At 47.1% G+C, this 19,622-nt stretch overlaps 2 protein-coding genes across 2 annotated transcripts in view; one reads left to right on the plus strand and one right to left on the minus strand.

Annotated features, from left to right (window-relative positions):
• The window catches only part of LOC131287064 (peripheral plasma membrane protein CASK), a 212,969-nt gene that overhangs the window by 121,204 nt on the left and 72,143 nt on the right, over window positions 1-19,622 (minus strand). The window lies entirely within an intron of this gene.
• Window positions 11,772-16,985, plus strand: LOC131288721 (alkaline phosphatase). Its single transcript, XM_058317894.1, has 8 exons — window positions 11,772-11,865; window positions 11,971-12,302; window positions 12,375-12,567; window positions 13,840-14,012; window positions 15,300-15,464; window positions 15,943-16,111; window positions 16,310-16,479; window positions 16,635-16,985. The coding sequence occupies exons 1-8, from the start codon at window positions 11,772-11,774 to the stop codon at window positions 16,983-16,985; spliced, it is 1,647 nt and encodes a 548-aa protein (XP_058173877.1).

Genomic DNA, 19,622 nt, shown 5'->3' on the forward strand with positions numbered 1-19,622 from the left:
CACTCGACTGGGGGGTGGGACCGTATGACGAAGGGGGTCATGAGGTCCTCGCTGTCGTGCAACCCAATTCCTCTTCGAAACGAAGCCAGTTATTCCATTTCGAGTTTTCTGGGGCAAGAGTTACGATTTGCAGGAAGGCACTTACGTTACTGAAAACTTTAGCCTCACTACTAAGAAAATCTGGGCAGAAATAGAGTGCACACCAGTAGCGTTTTTGACCCATGAAAAGGGTTGTAGTCGTGACTGAGCTTTGGAGGAGGGTGAATATTTTTGATCGTAAAAATTTTATTCACTCATATTTTTCTATCTCATTTAACTATCGTATGCGCAACGCAACGGAACGGAGCTCCTGGAGCTGCAATTCGTTTAGCTGAAACTAGCGTTAAGGAGGTAAGAATGTACTTTAATCCACAACGAAACCCTCCTGGCTTCAACGGATTAAGTTATGTACTTACCCGTGAGAGATACGCCGCGTTCTTCGAGCCAGTGCATCCTTCGCTTACTTTTGCTCCGCGAAAGCCACGCGAAAGCTCACCATCCATACTCAGGCCAGCTCAAATATTAATCGTCAAATTTTGCCAATTTACATTATTAATGACTACCACCATGCATAATAAATTGGTGCATTCAAATAGCATCAGGTGTCTGTCTTCTTTGGTGAAGGTGTGTTTGGATTTAGCATAGCGCTATTCCGAACCGGGGTTTAGTTAGTTTGATTTAATTTGTAATCCACTCTCGTCGCGATTCCAGTCTAATATTCAGTCTGCCAACAACTTTTTCCCATACCTTACATTTCACAGGATTTCATTTTCGAATGAAATATTCCGGGAAATTAAATGAGAGTAAACACAACGACAACAAATGTACAAAAATATTGCATACTCTTATGTCTCATACTGACTCAACTTGTCATAAAAATTCAACAGTTACATTCCAACGACATGGCTTGAAACGAGTTAAAGCAAATCAACAACCACCAAACATTTATTACAAATTTCAAATAAGTTCCGGTACTATCCTGCACACCACTTCGCCCCATCGATTCTCTGGTGCGCTAGCTAGTGCACCACTGATTTCATATTTAATTTAACATTACAAAGTTGGAAAGGTTCCATCCACCTGCTCGAACTCGCCACGTCGCAAGGATTAATCTGTCGCTTTGTTTTCAAGCGCATAAAAGTTTGCCCTGGGAAAAACGTGGAAATCGCACATACAACCGCCCACTCACATATACACACACATATATATGTATAGAATGTAACTTCTCGGTGAGTAGCGAGCAGATTTACTGATCGGGAAAACCGCATGATCGCCGCCGACACTGTGGTGAGTGTTTTTGTTATTGCACAAACGGAACGGGAAATAGCCTTAAAAAGTTTATTCTCTTGTGCGGGCTGGAGCGCTTCCGTGATTTCCAATATTAAATTCTTTAAAAACAATTGCAAAATGCTGTAAAAGTACGATTTATTTTGTTCACAGGCAGTGCGCAGGAGAATAATAAAATTGATGATATTATTCGAAAGAACTGCAATCCCAAACACATTGCCGACATAAGCTCAAATTAAACCATTATTTTTCATGGCTTTAAAAGAATGATTGCTGCATCGTATGTATCACACTGCATCGAACAAGAGAAACCTATTGATGGAAAAACACATTTTTGCGTTATGATCTAATGTTTGTTTCAACAAAAACAAGAGGCACAAATAACAATATTCAAATGGCGCTCATCTCCGACCGTTTCGTCAGCACCATCGTGATCAACACCATCAACACCATCATCCCCATCAACCGCTCTAGCACTACCACCGCGTTCGAAAGTATTACCTCGCCCCGGGTTCCCGTCTCCTCTATCAGTTCCAAATCCCGGGCAAAAGTATGCACTAAGCTATTTTCCTTGCACCACACTCTTGGCTGGGGCCGGCAGGAGTCAAATGCCATCTCACCCGAACCAAAGCTCGTTCAGTTTGCCCGATCCAAACATGAAGCTCATCTGGCCATCTCCGGTTGCATGCACAGCAGCCGGGGAGCTGAAAATAGTCTGTTCATCGCAGACCGAGTTCAAAATCGACCCTTGCCAGCCGCCGTCAATTTCCCTGCCCGCAGGCGAAGGACGCAGAGAACTCATTTTTCCTTGTGGCTAGCCGAATGGCTGTGCGTCCTGTGATGCCACAGGATCTTTTCTATTTGGCTGTCGCAATGAAATTTGCATATTTTTCGTGTCCGTCGGAGTTCAAAACTGCATCGTACAAAGTGCTCCCGGATTTAAGCCGGCAGGGGAGTGGCGACGAGGAGAGGAAAAAACGGGGAGCTCGTCTGTATACAAACGCTGCATACATCCCACAAAATGACAATAACTCCCAACCAAGTGAGTGTGCACGGTTTCGCGTGGCAATGCCAAGCTTTAAACAAAGAGACAGCCGGCGTGTAATGGGACGCCACTAAGTGGCCAATTACAAGGAGCCGTCGTAATGATGGGTATTTATTAGTTTTATGTCGCTTCTGCCCATTGCCTCAAAGTGACAGACATTTAAGGCTACTAAAGACGAACTAGAATTGGACTAGACGCATAAAATATAAGACGAAAATTAAAGGATTGTGGTCCACGTTTGCCATTACGTCTCCGGCAATCGGTTGGTACATCATGGAACACTAATGTTTTACATGCCTAATCAATAATCATTCCTCTAGCATGACTCAAACGATGCCCAGCACACTTGTGTGTACCGAAAGCACATGATGCATAAATCGCATATAAAAGGGTTTGTTCGCACGGTTTCGAATCGGTCGCCCCCGTCCATCCACTTTCGAGGCCCTTCTCTCTCGCATCCGACCCGGGCAAGATTACATGACAGGTGCAGCGCGCTGGAGGAAATTAAATGTACCACCCTAAATCGATGACACTTTCCGGGAGTGTGGAACGGAAAGCGGCCGGTTGTAGTACCTGTTGACAGCTGCACACGATGTGTCGAGCTTGTCCGGGCTGCTGTCATGCTCTACCCCTGTTGCTGCTGCCGGGTACGGTTTCAGTCACCACAGGAAGCCCGGTACTATCCCTAGCTGATGGAATTGAACTAGTGTGCATTTCCACAAGCATTTCCCACGCAAGGCACTGCTGCTGCTGCTAGGAAATGAAAGCCACAAGTGAGTGGGCAAGGTGACGACTAGCTAGTTTATTTTATTATCTTTCTGTACGAGCAAATTTACTACGAATCAGAAGGGTCGTTGTCCATCGAGGGATTTGGTTAGGTTCTCTACTCAAAGTCTAAGCTTATGGTAGGGACAGTGGTTTAATTAAAATTAAATATGACTTTTATTTAAATTACAAAAATGCTTGTATTTTATTAATAGCACTGCTGGAAAATTAATCAATCCACAATATCACTTGCCCTACAACATGTTACGCAATTCATATCTGATTTACGATGCAAACAACATTTTAAAGGAGTAGCTGAATATAACATATAAGAAACGGAAAAATGATTCCCAAATACTCATTGCCTTTTTACAGAACCGTAAATTTACTGGTTCAGCTCTTTTTTTTGATCAACTCAATACCCTACGTGCGTATCCAAACGCAATGCAACTCATCCACCAATTATTGCCATCTACGGAGTCACGATGGTAGGTAGCAGTAACAATGTAACCTACAGGGGGGGTAAATTAATTGCAATGACTATCGATATCAATTTCTAGCGCATTATGATCCCACCAAGCCGGCGAGAGCTGCGAGAGTAGTATGCTGATCTACCGGTGCCGAAAGCCACCCGGTTATCCTTTAATGAAATCTCCTTTACGAGCGCGTCTCCGTTGCAGAAGTACAATACACTCTCATCACTTCTTCTCTGCCGTCTTCGGCCACCTTAAGGGGGGGACCTGCCTTCGTTTTCAAACGAGCCACTTAAAACTTACACCGACCAATTCCACTTATCTAGCGGATCCCGATGGCAACGAGTGGAGCGTCCGCTTCTGCACCGAGACGCGCGCACACTGCTGGAATTTAACAATATTCGCCTTCCCGCGCGCGTTTTTGCGTCATTGAATCTTAAGCCCACGGTGAAGAAGGCTGGCAGCGGCGGGATGCATGATGAAGCGAAAAACAGAATATCCATCGACACACGCGTTGGACCGCCAGCAGTGGCAAACGATGAGAAAGCAGATTATCATCAATTTCCTCCCCGTGCATCCTAGAAAACGGGTGGCACGGTTGGAAAGGTTGGGGTGTAAGTATATAAAAGTGAAAGCCCCATGGAAAACCTTCCAGGCGGTCGAGCTACTCCAAGTGCAGTGTTGGGAAGGTAACGAAAGAAAAAAAAAGGTTGTACACTCGTTTATTTTTATCTTCCTATCCGGTTTTGTACTTCACCGTCCAAGCATAAGGATTATTCTTGACTTTCGATGGGATAAATTCATTCGATCTGGCGGGACATTCAACAGGATCGACGATGGGGTACTCTTTCATAGCCAGCACCGGCACGAGGGAGCAACAAAAGAACCCAACATGTTTCCTTTCGCCCCTTCGCAGTAAGATAACATCGACCCCCAGCGGCCGGCGGCACACTTCAGGCGGTCAGGTGAACGAGTTACAGCCCTCCCCGCAAGATGAACCATAAACAGGTGAATTAACTTTAACTGTTTGTCAACTAATTAAAGCTAATGGGAGATGATTACAATAAGCCGTTTCGTGCACAGCTCCAGTACCGAACGTTTTGAACGGCACTTGTGTTGATGTGCTCGCCGCCATTGAGCTGTCGGACCAAAACACCCCAGTGTATGTGTGTCTGTCGCGCACCTTTCCGATAAGAAAATTGATTAAACTTTGACCGGATTGCGTTTACAGGATCCGTTCTCGCAAGCGTTATAGGGTAATGTTTGGACAAAAATCATCAACACTCGTTAGTTATGATTTCAAAAAGGAATATCATTTACCACCGGAACCGGAGGGTGTACAAAGAACGACGAGATGGCTCTAGCGACGGTTCGTCAGGTTTATGGACAGCTAAATTGGACGCTATTGTGCTGGGCGTGGCCGAAATGTTCGGTTATTAATAATTCCATGCCTTCTTACCGCAAGCAACACAACCTGCATCTCGTACCTCCCCCCCCTTCCCGGATGGAAATAGAAACAGTTTCAAAGTTTTTATTGAAATTTGAATTTTTAATTACTTTCGATGGTAATTTCAATTTCCACGGGGAAAATAATGGATGGGTGTCGCAATCTAAATCTCATTTTCCGTTACGGGAAGCCAGGGCCACCCCGTTACATGTCGGAGAATGTGTGCGTTTGTGAGTGTTTTACTTTGATGCTTGTCTTTCATGCTACAACCAAATCCATCGGAACGATAATGATGAGTGAAAAATGACCGTTAAAGCAAATGCTCAGTAATCAGAATACAAAAATATTTCTAAAAAAATATCATTTGAGCATTTATTGAGTCTTAATTCCCACAAAACGTGTTATATGCGAAAATAACAACATGCTGCTCGTTATAACTTTTAGTACAATTCCTTTCATGAAACTTATGCGTGAAACACGACAAAAATATTGCAAATGAGCAGAACGAGTAAATTCATTTTCAATTTCCTATGAAATTGGTAACGACCGACTTTTTTTTGAATAAAACAAAGGTAATATTGAAAATGGGTATGAATTATAACATTATTTTCTCCAACAAAACAATATGATGTTGAGTCAGCGATAATTAAAATATGGAATCAGCAATCAGTACCACAATACCTGTTGTTTGGAACACGATGAACAAGGCAGTAAAGCGAATTTGGAATGATGGACATAAATTCATTCAGTCACTGCTCCGGAGAAAATGATGTTATTTTAGATTTTAAACGAAACAGTAAAAGGCATATTGGTCTCACACGTATTCAAAACCTGTTCAACAAACATGCAACACGTTACGATACTTAGCCGAAGGTAGCAACATAATACATTGTCAACGAACAACAAAACAGGCTACCCCAAGCGGCTGTGAGTTTTATTCGGCACAAATTATTCATCGTATAAAATGATTCGCTACTCCTGATGGCCACGCCAAATCCAATCAATTTTACGGATTCACATTTAAGTACCCTGGCCATGGCAAACGCTGTTGTGTAGAACCTGCACAAAGCGAATAAAACACTCGCATCCTCGTCGTGCTGCTGCTGGCAGGCCGACAACAAATGCACATTTTGGCACTGCACTTTTCGACTGATTTGACAAATGGTGATAGTTATTTTATGGTGATGGTTTAATATTTCATCGCGCGTTTTAATAAAAAACGCCAAAGGGTTTCGCGAAACCACACAACCTGCCGGCCATTGGATGGCGGAGCGAGGTGGATCTCGTTATTTCCGCTCTATCCGCCGCCGTGAGTAACGCCGGCGGGGACCCGTAGATGAATATCCACCATCGACACGATCAACACCACCAGCACCAACACCGGTGTCGCTCGTCCGAGAACCAGATCCCGTATATGACGGGATATGATTTGCAATGCACATTTAATGTGAAACGGTGGGTATAGAGAAAAGCACAGACGGGCAAAAAATGGCATCGTACAATGTGCCCTCACTAACGACCACAATATTGCACTCGAACGAACCAGCATGGTTGCATTTGTCCCGCGACATAGATAAATCCTATTGTATCACAAAATTGTTTTACAGGCACCAGGTTGCAGTTGCTGCCCGACTGTAAGCGGGACACTTGTTCCTTACTGGCCACAGTGTTTCGTTTGGGTTTGGTTGGAAATATGGCGAAAAGTGTTATTAACATGATGAGTTTGGACTCCGATTGCGGCATAATTAGCTGATTCGGGTTATGTATTTTCGGCAGCGAGATCGGCCACACACCGATGCTGATAGTAAATTGGCCACCGGAGGGACATTGACATCAATTAGCGCAGCGCTTCGATCGCGGTTTGCGATTAGAGGTCTAATAGATCTAAATGGCATCGACAGCGATTTATCATTAACCATCGTGGCTGGACTGCTGATAGGACTTTCTGTTTGAATAACGCTTGATTTGGCAAAGAAGTCAATAGTAGCTAATGACCAATGGAATCGTTACTATCAGGAAATTCAGAATGCTCTGGGAATTATTTATTTATTTAGTTATTCGTGCAACTCATTGGTTCCAAACTTTTTTAAAATTTTACTTGTTATTGACGAAATAAACACATCTGTAGTATGCTATCGAAAACGTGTTGAACACCAATGAAACACACTCGAAAGGATGTCCTACCCCAAACATAACTTCTTTCACGTTCCCATTTTCTCATTCGTCCCAGCGGACTGCACAAACGACTGCATCAAGCAGCTTGGTTTTATTGATGCGAATGCGGCAATCCGAACGAGGTAACGTGGGCAGCATAGAAAGCCATAAACAACACCAAAAACATCCACACAAAACGTAGGCGCCTGGCCTGGGCTTTTGAAGGGTTCCAGAGTAAAGTTCTTTAAGGACAACTTTCAAACTGAAGAAGTGTATGCATATTTCAAGGAAAGCAACGAAGTGTGAAACATCCTACAGACCTGCCGGCCTGATTTTTTTAACATCGTCACTTCCGCTAAAGCATGCCACTGTTTCTTTCCAGCATTCAAGTGACTTTTTATGGCATTTGCTGGGCAACCCACTGCAGGACTAACGTCAAGATAGGACTATCGACTAAAAGAAATCCAAACACAAACTCTAGGCAGCACCGGTGAAATTGAGGATTGGCAAAGGTATTTTTAAGGCAAATCAAAACCTGTTCGACATAACATAACCGGAGATGGGGTCCGGGTGGGAATATCTAATAGTAATTCTACGAGACACGGCTGCAATATTTCGAGCAATACTAACCAGAATTCACAATGGTTAGTTGAACTAACCACTGAACTAACAGGATTTATTCACCAATCAAAAACAAACCATAAGCATCAGTTTTTCCTAACCAGCTGTACGATGGGCTCTAAATTCCAGCAAATGGAATCAACAACTCCCGGGCTATACATATAAATCGGGCGTAGTGAGAACCTGTCCAGTGGCCATTAGCGAACGCTAGGCTTTTAGACTTTTATCCTAATTCTCACGGACGTTACGTTACTAGTTGGGATGCACATTTGATTACTCGATCTAAAGCACTGAACGATAGGAACCGATGACGTGCAGTCTTTCTAAGTGAAGTGTTGTAACAGACACGAATAGATTACATATTAAAAGGTATAATGGTCAACATCACCATTCTGATGTATTTAAATGCATTGTCGTTACTTCAAACGGTTACAAGCTACAAATCCTGCTTGTCTACTTTTTAAGTTTTGAAACTGCAATGCAAACCTACTTTAAATAAGCGCTCAACCATACAGAAAATTCCGTCTCACTAATACGCTTTTAATATTAAATTGCAGGATACCATATTGATGGCATCGGTTCATTGTCGGCCGAACTGCGCTTCCATGTAAGCGTCGCGTCTGACTGCATGTAGTCAGAGCGTTACCGAACGCACGGTGCATTAATGTAATTAAATTTTCAACATGATACCAGCTCGATCCTCTCCTACACCTCAACTTGGGACACCTGCTGCTAGGGAACGTTTCATAACCTTGTAAGCGGCTTCTGTTTCCCGTCTCTTTGATTGACAGCAACTTCATATATTCAGCCAAGCTGTGTTTAAAGGAAGCTAGTGGTATTCATCGAATGCGTAAGGCTTATGAACGACGTGATCAAAAGAAGAGTAATCAATTAATTATTGACCAACAATCCCGGACATAGCAATGAAATGTTGTCGCAGCTAAAGACGACCAATATTCATAAAGGTCTAACCGGAAGTGGAATCGGTATAACTCCCGAAATTCATTCGGCAATTGAGGCACCTTCAATTGAGCTCAATTCAAACTGTACAAAGCAATTGGAACACAATTACAAATGTAATCAATCGTCGGGTAAAGAGCATATCACGATCGAAGTGAATGGTAAGCCCTCAATGGTGGGGCGCCTTGCGCTCATCACATGCACCGCAGACAAAGTGCCTCCTCATCGTACGGCTGAGTGGCTCCGGAGTACGTTTTCTTATCACATCTCGTTGCGCCACAGCATAAGCTTATCGTTCGTGCCATTGGACGCCAGATAGCGACACACCTTTCACGTGCGGCGCATGAGATGCCCAAATGAGCCACGATCCACCGTTGTCACCGATAATCGGTACACAGGGGTCGAAAACGTGTCCTGAAGTAACGATGCGGGTGCACTGGGGGACGCTCAGCTTTGTGGGGGAGGGACGCCTGTTTGGTGCTGTAACAAATAAGGGATTATTTTTGAGTGGTTTATCTAAGATGCCCATGGTCGAGATGGCGCGCTCGAGACTTATTCGATAAGAAACGTTACCCCCACGCTCATGTCCGGTCGCGTTTGTCGACTCATGCTTGAGCCCGATGGCAGCACGTGAGGGTCTGGCAAAAATAGAAACACCACGGCGGACCAAACGGCTTTGCTGCAGTACGAACCAGAATCGGATTCACAAATAAGAAAACCGATATATTTCAAAATCCTACAGACATAGACGTGAGAGCTACTAACTACAAATAAACTAACTAACCAGTATCTCAACTATAAAAGTTTTTTGTAGATCTAAATTAATTTGGAAACTCGGAAGAAATGGCAGTGCACTTTTTGCTCCATCGTTTTACACACCTGAACGTTCAGCTACCACGAAAAGCCAGTTATGCTAGTGCGGACGCAGTCCTTTTTCTGTTACATCAACTACATCCTCCATGTTACCCACCCCGAGCTGGCCGTCAAGACCAGTTAAAAGCGACACCGGGATGAATGGCTTATTATTTTGCATCAAATATTTGTAGGGTTTATAACGCACTTCGCCGGCACGTAGCGAGCGGCATCATCAGCCAGACGGTGTGTGCAGCGTGTGCAAGAACCCATTCTCTGGCGTCTTCTAGCACCAGACGTCGGTGTTGGCGCTCTAGCGGTGTGCTGCAGATATTTACCACGTCACGGCAGATGCGAATGTGCTGATATAGCACTTCAGAACAACGGAAGTAAACCCACATCAAACATCCACGGAACGACACATATACACATTCTAGTGGGTGACGATTCGGACCTCCACACTCCAGATGCACTTCGTTAACGGGCTCCCGCGCAAGTAAGGAGAGCAACGGTGTGGAACCACTTTTCTCATTCGCTGAAATCCTGGGCGGCTTCAAGTAACGCGAAGCACGGTAAACATCGCTCACTGCAAACCCCTTGTGCCTAATACCCTTAAAGGCGCGGCCACGTGCCAAAGCCATGGAACAGGGGGCGCCAGCTTCTCCGCGAAACTATTCAATATTTTTCCTTACCGGCAATTGCTCCGCTCGTCCCGACGCTGGAGTGTCGCTCCAGTGCGTGCTTTGAAGGTATTACACGTCTACTGCTTCAGCTCCGTGCCAGCTTCACACTTTAAGGGCGTTCTGCTGCACACTCGTTAACAAGCATCAAATTCTCAACCGTGGGGTGTAAAGTCCTGCAGAAACAACTGGCTGCGTTCGTAAGGGGTTTTTTACTCGCGCAACGCAACACTATCGGCAAGTCCCGCTCGTCGGTCCCCATGGAAATGAAATGAAAAGTATTCGCCAGAGGAAAACCATTTTATCCTTCACCACTAGCGGCGAGCGAAAAGTGAATATAGGAAAAGAGAAGAAAAAAATCAGTACGCCGGCATCAAATGGTTCCACGCCACTCAGCACGCCGTGCCGGGTTTAACCGCACCTTGCAGGGCGCTGTTTTGAAAAATCATTTTCGAAATTACTACCATCCCCGTCCCGTCCCAAGTAGCCATTCGACAAGTATTTTAAACCCTCGGTCCACAATGCATCCATACATATACCGAACAAGCAATCTGCGGTTGAGTCGTGCTAAACGTTTTGTTCAACTTCAAATGATTTCCATTTCTCGGAGCCGATGGGATTCCCTCCGGCAGCTTTATTTTTGACAACGATCACACGGTTTTAGATGTAAATTAATTTTAATCGGGTTTGATCAAATAATTATCGAACATATTGTTGTTTCAAACAAGCGATAAATCAAGTAATTTCACAGGAAAACACAAGCAGGACCGTAACGATCTATGTAACATAAATAAAGTGGGGTCGAGAAATGTAATGAGTTAATATTGTTTTTTTAAATTAATGAATGGGGTTTTGTATTCACTGCGCAAGATAATCAATTAAGACAATCATGTTATAAAGCATACTTATATCATATCAGTGCCTTCCAACATTTTTTCCCCTTTCAAAAAGGGCAGTTATAGATCCAAAGGCATAAACGATAACGAAAGAAAAAAGACGCCAGCTTCAGTTATCGGCGCCTCAGTGGAACGTCTTGCATGATTGTGACTCAACAGGAGCACGCCGTTGAAAGCTGTACGAGGATGAAGGCGAAAAGCAAAGGGCAGGGGAATATGTGGTACAAATAGAGTACGATTCGCATTATCAAACCCGAAGGTGAATCCGGCGCGTCTTGTCTTATCGATAGTAGGAATGAGAGGGAGGAGGCGGGGTGAGCTGGACTCGCTGTGCGTTCCGCGCGTTCCTATCGCTCATATAAAAGGCTCCACCCGTCCCGTCAGCTGATGCAGTTCAGGTGTTCGATTGCACGAGCGGGTACCCCGGGTGTCTCGAAACGATAGTGTGCTCGCGTTCTCGCGGCTTCTGACGTTCCGGCGATTCATAAGTAGGACGGCGGCGTTGCGTGTCAAGTTCGAGAAACGAGCGGTGACCCCCTTAAGTGGCTCAAGATGTTGTTCGTGCTGTGCACCTATCTGCTGCTGACCGGTGTCCTCGTTTTGCCGTCCCCCCTGCAGCCCACCGTGCACCATCCTGCTGAGGAAGGTCAGTCAATGTTTGCTTAATCGGCGTGGGTTTGAAGTTTGCTTGAAGCATAAAGAGGTGTGTGGTTGGTGTTGCTATTGGCGTATTCTTTCTCCTTTGGCACAGAGTATGATCCGATGCACCCGCAGAGGTTCCTCTTCGAAGAGCCGGCCACAGGAGGACAGCGGTCGAAGCGCGCCTCCGCCTCCATGCCCAAGCTGCGCTTCGAGCCTCCGTCGGACGCCGAGCATCACGCGCAGTACTGGAACAACCTGGCACAGGAGACGCTCGAGCGGCAGCTGCACAAAAATCGGCTCAACCGCAAGGTGGCCAAGAACGTGATTATGTTCCTCGGCGACGGGCTCTCGATACCGACGCTGGCCGCCACCCGCGTCTACCTGGGTGACGAAAGTACGGAGCTTTCGTTCGAGCGGTTCCCCTACGTCGGCTTATCGAAGGTGGGTGGGGTAAAGGGTGGTGGTGGTTCGGCTGCATCGAATATTCATATTCATCGGCTTTGCTTTCCGCAGACGTACTGCGCCAACGTGCAGGTGGCCGACTCGGCCTGCACCGCCACGGCATACCTGGCCGGAGTGAAGGCCAACTACGGCACGATCGGACTGTCGGCCGCGGCCGCCCTCGGTGACTGCCAGGCGCAGAACGACACCGCCAACCACGTGCACTCCATCGCCAAGTGGGCCCAGGATTCCGGTCTCTCCACCGGTACGTACTAGCCGGGATGGCAACTCATCATCGTCATCGTTGCACAAATCGGCCACGCTCCACACGACCGGTCTCTGCACATTCGCTTATCTTGACCACCGCAGACCTGCTGCGGGCAGTTGTATCCCATCCGTGGACCGGTCACCGTCATCATCAACATTTCGCCTCTCCCGGCTGTGTGAGGCGATGATGCATCGAAAACAATTGATAGCACAATCCCTCCTTTCGTCCCGGCACACAGCGCGCTGTCATTCGTCAATCATTCGTCACATTGTGTCAACTTATGTGCTGCGTTGTAAAGTTTTCTTTGTTTTCTTCCTTTTCCGGCCACATACAAAGCTGATGACCGTGGGAGAACGAAAAATATGCCAACCGTGGGCGACCACGTTGCCATGGGGCGATTGGGCGGGCGGGGGGGGGGGGGGATCGGTTTTGTGGGCTGCATTGTGTCAGTGTTTGTGACATCCATCTTTCATCCCCGCTTCGCATAACTTTTGCAAACGCCACGATCTTTCGCCCCTCCCTCCCGGAGGGAAGGATTGTTTGCATGCTGACCAGCCAGAGTTTTACGGCGGCGATGCTGCAAAACTAGCGTTCGTAGTAGAATGGAGTGGAAATATGTCAACAAAAGCGACACACAGACCCCCTTTGGAAGCGTTAAATTAGTGAAAAAGTCAGAGAAAACATAACAGATACAAACAAGGACAAACGGGCCACCAGTATCCATCGCCTCTATCGCCCCACTAGTGATATAGAAAAGAGACCCGAGGTTGAATCGATCGAATGTTGCCCACCACGAGGCCAAGCGCACGGAAGACGAACTTGTTTGCTTCGGGATCAGTTTTACTTCGGCAAAGCAGTTCGTAAATATGTTATGCAAATTTATTGACACACGGTCCACCCTGTTACCGTACCGTTGCAAACGGGCCCACACAAGCCGAGTGGTTATAACAAGCCGGCCACTTCCAACCGGGCGGTGACTTTCTGTAGTAACGAAATATACTCCCCGTCCCCCGGCGACTGGCGACGGGCAAACATCGTTCGGAAGCTTGGGCAGCGTGTCGTACGCCCATGCACCGATAGCTAGGGGGAACCGGGAAGAAACACTCCGCAAACCCACTAAAAGGACCGACCAAGTTTTCCCCGGAAGTGGAAGGATAACTACAAACACTAGCTCATTTCAAACGAGACCGCCAAGAGACTAATCGGCAGGACCAAACGTTCATCATTTTTGTTTTCTTCCTCTTTCTTGTCTTCTATCCACACATCTAGGGTTCGTCACGACCACCGAGGTTACGAATGCGTCGCCGGCCGGCGTGTATGCTCATGTGGCCAATCGCAACTGGGAGCACAACGGTGCGATCGAGAAGGACGGCTTCGATACGACCGTATGTCAAGACATTGCCACACAGCTCGTGCACGGGGAGGTGGGCAGGCATATGCGGGTAAGTCAGCTTCAGCACCTGTTAAAGGGAGGGGGGAGAGAAGAAGTGTCGAAAAAACCCTTACTAGTCACTCAACTCAAATGGTAGTCCCGGGTTCAACGTAAAGCTTCCTGAGCTGATGAGCAACCGCCGAGGCGAGCGTATAATTTTCTGCATTCTACATTCGGTACGTGGTTGCACTACTGCGTGCCGGGGTAGATTGTAAGAAGTGGCCATTGAGTTGGAAATCCGCAAATCCAGCTTCACCAGGCAAGCGACTATTACGTCAACTCCATATCTAGGAACCACCGTATCTTACTGAAGACCAACCTAGCACTTCCGAACGGCTTGACCCTCTCCCAGCGTTCCACGACTTTATCAAGCAAAATGGCCCGCAACCAACCCGTCTTTCTCGGGAGCTAGTCCAATCATCTAAATTTCAGTCTTAACCTCGAGCGCTCGAGGAACCGACGCTGGACGGTTTGATAACTGCCACCGGTGACACAAGATATTGAAGCGCAGGAGCGGGTGTGGTCCGTCCATGTGTAACGCGCTTGGCGACGCGGTGAAGATTTTGCCCCAGGGCGCACCGGGTAATCGAATTCAGCTCAAATCCCTAAAGCAAATGTACGTGCACTTGTCCGTGCCACTCCGTTTTGCCGTCCAGTGTTTGCCAATTGAGTGAGTTTTCCTCCACCCCCAAGCCGAGTCGGGGAGCTGGCGGGAAGGGAGTTGTCCAAGTTGACTTTCAGTGGAGTCACACGAAAGCTTAGGCGAAAATCTACGATTGTCTGCCGACCCCTTAGCACTGCACACTGCTAATACACCTAATCCGCAAACAAGCTCAGCGTTCCTTCGGGGCTTGCGGCACGGGAGTGCAGGCCACACCACGGCTGACATAAACTGTGAGCGTAATTATGTCCCGTGTGAAAATGATCATCGCACTATGGAGTACTTCTGACCGAGGTTACTAAGGGTGCCAAATGAAAAAGGGATAAACTTTTATAAGTAGAAATGCAGCTAGTTATACGTTTTCTTTAAGTTGATTTGCGGGTTTCCCTCGTACCACCTATTCTAAAGAAGAAGAAACAAGGTTTTTTTTTGTTAAAGTTGTAACGAATTTAGAAGATGAGTGCAACTGAAATGCTAAAATTTGAAACTAAACAATCGATGGGCAAATTTACATGGCATCCCATACATAAACCGAGCCCAATTTAAGAAAGTGGAAACCGCAACAGATGAGAAGTCCAAATGGTTCTTGTACAAAAGTTAATAAAAAATTATCCCTACCATTCCATTCCGTTGCAGGTGATCATGGGCGGAGGTAGACGGGAGTTCCTGACCACCCACGAAACCGACATCGATGGCAATCCCGGGCGCCGGACGGACGGGAAGAATTTAATTAAACACTGGCAGCATCATCATGCACATCACCAATCTGCATACGTGCAGAATCGTGTCCAATTACTCGAGGTAATTAGGGGGGGGGTGAGATTGAGAGAAAGCGAAAAAAAACACACACACACACTCACACAAAAATGCCAACCAAGAAATCTCCCACTGGGTTGGCTGGGAGGTATTGGGCCCGCCGGAAATCGTATTGCAGCATATCGCTGAGATGAAAAACTACGATGGGATGAGACGAGACAAACAGGGTCAACCATTTACTTGTCCCGTCGAACAATAGTTGAGTGAACTGACTACTGAATATGGTGGTCGCGGGGGAGGGGGGGAGGGGGGAGGTCTTCATTTTCATCCGGGATATAACCATCGGTTTTGGAAATCAAAGCCAAAGCAGTCAATCCGAATGTGGGTTTTGCGATATGCCGGGCAGCATTCAATCTGATGATGGGGTGGGGGCCTGCCTGTGCTCGGACAAATATCGAACGCTGTCTATAAGGGCCTAACATTGCAAACGTGTTTCGGCTTTCATTTCTTTGCCGCGCGCCAGACCGACACGGAGCGGACGACGGACTACTTGCTCGGCCTGTTCAGCACCAAGCATATGCCGTACCATCTCGATGCGGACGAGCAGCAGATACCCACGCTCGCCGAGATGGTATCGAAGGCCATGGACGTCCTCGAGCGCAACGGCGACGGATATTTTCTGTTTGTGGAAGGTACGTGATCCTGCAAAACATCGGGCGGCACGGGACGGCTCATTTCGGATCCCGCTGCGTCTGGCGTCGAAGCCCTAGCGTCTTACCGTGGCACGCCAGAGCCGAGTCCCTCAGATTGCTGACCGTTGTGCGTCCGGTGGTCGTAATGTAGTTTTTTTTCCCCTCTCTCTCTCCCTCTCTTCGTTTTTGCTCCACAAGGTGGTCGGATTGATCACGGGCATCATTACACCCAGCCGATAAGGGCCTTCGACGAGACGGTTGAGTTTGCCAATGCTATCGAGATGGCACGCAGCCGCACGAGCCAGGATAATACGCTGATTGTCGTTACCTCGGATCATTCGCACACGATGACGATGAGCGGGTACTCGGTAAGTAGTTGACCAGGGGGCCGCGTGTGGACTGCCAGGAGCCAGGTCAACCGGCTGAGCTCTCATTGGCTTCCAGCGACATGCGTTTCGTAGTAGTGGATAGTAATTGTCTTATCCGGCTTGTTTCTCTCCCCACCCCGGTCCACCCTCGACAGAGCCGCAAAAATGACATTCTTGGAGTCAACAATGGGCAAAAGGCGGACGATGAGCTACCGTACGCTACCATCAGCTACGCCAACGGACCCGGCTACGATCGGAACGTGCGCGGCCACGAAAGCCGCCTCGACCTGAACGGCGTCGATATGCGGGACAAGTCGTTCGCCTTCCCGAGCACGGTACCGCTCGGGCTGGAGACGCACGGTGGTGACGATGTGGCCGTGTTCGCCAGCGGTCCGTGGGCGCATCTGTTCACCGGGACCTTCGAGCAGCACTTCATCCCGCATGCGATGGCATTCGCGGCCTGCATCGGTCCCGGCCGGACCGCCTGCGAGAAAGGGGAACCTTAATGGAGCTGGAAAGTCCGGGATGGATTACTCCGGCCAAGGGTTTTGGAATCTCAGCTAAGCTACGAGCTAATAATAGACAGGAGCATTTGAAGTTTTGATCAGTTCTGCACTGGGTGCGATTGATATACCGCGTAGTATTTGCCTTTTGAACTGCAAACAACGAAGCTGCCAAGCCAGTAAACATTGGCATCGAAGGAATACAAATGAAAGATTAAATGGAAATGAGTAAACCAGTTACAATATGTGCTTCATTGTAATGTTAAGATGAAAGAAACCCTTTGCTACTTCCTTCCTTCCAATATGTTTTAACCTCTACCTAACCTAACTCCAATTTTCCCTTCCCAGAACTATGGAACCATTAATCAACACAGCAAATCATCCGTGACACACGCAGCAACGTTGCTTTTCAATAAATCAATAACTAATTATATTTCTTTCATCCAAGAAAAAGCCGTCTGAGAAAACGGGTTCAGCTAGGAGGTTTCGGAACAGCGAGCTCATTTTCCCTGGGAAAGGCGCTAATTAATTTTAGTGCACATGAAACAAATGGGAAAACAATAGTCGCCCATCGGGGCAGGTCCACGGGTTGGTCCCCCATGAAAAATTGTCCAACCGGCGTAATCCAGAACAAACTATACTTTCGAATTTTTAGTTATACCCCCGTATGCTGCGCAGGGTTTGGGGTGAGAACGGCAGCAATTTTCCAACTATAACATGAATAACCCAAGCTCCCAATAAATCACGCCGGAGTCTAAGGACTAAGGAACAAAAGCCGCCCAACGGCGCTCCAGGGAACGCGCACAACTGTAGCACGAATACATAAAGCATCTTAAGGCTTACACACGGTGGGCAAATGAAGCAAGTAGCGGCACACGCGCGACCACGCCGTTGCCCTTCGGGGTGTAATAGCTGTAAAGCAGCGCTTTTGCCCGGTTTTGTTTCAGCGTGGTCCTGGTGAGCCTTTGAAGGATTTTTGTTTTTTATTAATTTCACCCGGCAAACCAACACACCATCGGAGAGGGCCGGCGCTGCTGCGGACGTTTTATTTTCCTCTCGCTTTTTACAATAATAATTTTGAATTATTTTTCGCTCATTCGCCATCCGTCACGCGATCGGCGCTTACTCGCTGGACTGCACCAACTTTTGCGCACGGGTTTTGTTTGAATGAACACACACACACACACAACGTCCAGCGCCCCTTTGAAGCCGAAGGCTACAGTTAATTGCTACGGCCACGGGGAGTGGAGCATAAAGCGTTCGGTAGAGTTTTTCTCGAGCGGAAACGCTATCCGAAACCCGTTTGCGAAAATTCAACAAATCCCACACTTCTTCAACGCGCGCGTCAGGAACAACCTCACTCAAGCGTATGCCTCCGCTCGGCACGGATTGAGCTCGACAGCAGCTCAAACAATTCAGGGAGAAAAAGGAAGAGAACAGTAAAAAAACAACGCGATCAGCATAAAAATAAGGCAAATTCGAAGGGAAAAACTATTTCCATATTTTCCCACTTTTAATACCGCGTGCGAGGCCAACCATCGTTCATTCGCGTCCCGGTGGAGTTATAACATTATGGCTCTCCGGTGGAAGTTCCACCGAGCCATTACTTGCTGCCAAAGCCGGGTTTGACCGAAGCTATTCGATGGACCATGCCAAGCAGAAGGCTCAACGTTCTCAGACTGCAAGAAATATTACAGTGCGAAGCCGGACGAGGCGTGTGCTCAACAACACTGTTAATTTTTTGCTCGACGCGTCATCAACGAACAGCGAACCTGGGGGAGAGGAAAGGAGGCTCATTTTGAGTTCATCTGACCGTAATAGGAAATTATACGTACCGTCCTGGCCTTTTCCACTCCAACTCGTCCAGGAGCCTCACCGTGGTCTCCGTTGGCCACTCCATAACCTCTCTGTTCCCGCCAGGTTAATCGAACTCGGAGGACAGTAGCCGCTACTACTGCGGTCGGCTCACTTAATATGCAACACGGTGCGCTGCCAGAGTGGCAAATAATCTACCACTGAATCAGGGGCCGGTAAATCCAAAGATGGAATACCGCGAACAAGACACAAATAAACCCACCAGTAACGGAATGCCAATGCCATCGCCGAGGTCTACCGCGTGCGCGCGCGCTTGCCTATCGGTTGCATTAGTCCGCGATCCGAATGCGGGGAATGCGGAAATAAAAATAAATCCTTTCCACCACCAGTGTCGTGGGTTTATATTTGGTAGTCCCAGGGGATACTGACTGGTGGTCCGGTCCTGCTGTTGGTAACGCCTATACATTGGACATAAGCTTCGAGGGACGGTACATGTAAAATCGAGAAAGCTGGTTCACATCTAGTAGAAGGAACGTCGGTATGGAAACCATACTGCATCATGAATGGTGAAAACACTTGGATGTTAAACCGCTGGATTAAGGAGATTTTTTTTAAATTTGTACCACACATTTTCAACATGCATAGTATTAATTTATTTTTCATAGTATTAATACTATATGAGATTAAATAATCCTGGACAGCGTGGAATATGGGCAATATCACATTATCTGCCGCATGCATTTTGTGCAACGTTTTCCGAGCCCCTTCCCAAAAAGAAAAACCCTTAGAATTACATCCTAGTGCAATGAATGGCGAACAATCTAC

The sequence above is a fragment of the Anopheles ziemanni genome, chromosome 3 (assembly GCF_943734765.1).
Source record: "Anopheles ziemanni chromosome 3, idAnoZiCoDA_A2_x.2, whole genome shotgun sequence".
Lineage (NCBI taxonomy): Eukaryota > Metazoa > Arthropoda > Insecta > Diptera > Culicidae > Anopheles > Anopheles ziemanni.

Excerpts from the sequence above, each read along its gene's own strand:
- LOC131288721 (XM_058317894.1), top strand. The coding sequence starts at position 11,772 with ATGTTGTTCGTGCTGTGCACCTATCTGCTGCTGACCGGTGTCCTCGTT. Across the intron at positions 15,465-15,942 it reads ATCGTGTCCAATTACTCGAG|ACCGACACGGAGCGGACGAC; the intron begins GTAATTAGGGGG and ends GCCGCGCGCCAG. Across the intron at positions 16,480-16,634 it reads TGACGATGAGCGGGTACTCG|AGCCGCAAAAATGACATTCT; the intron begins GTAAGTAGTTGA and ends CACCCTCGACAG.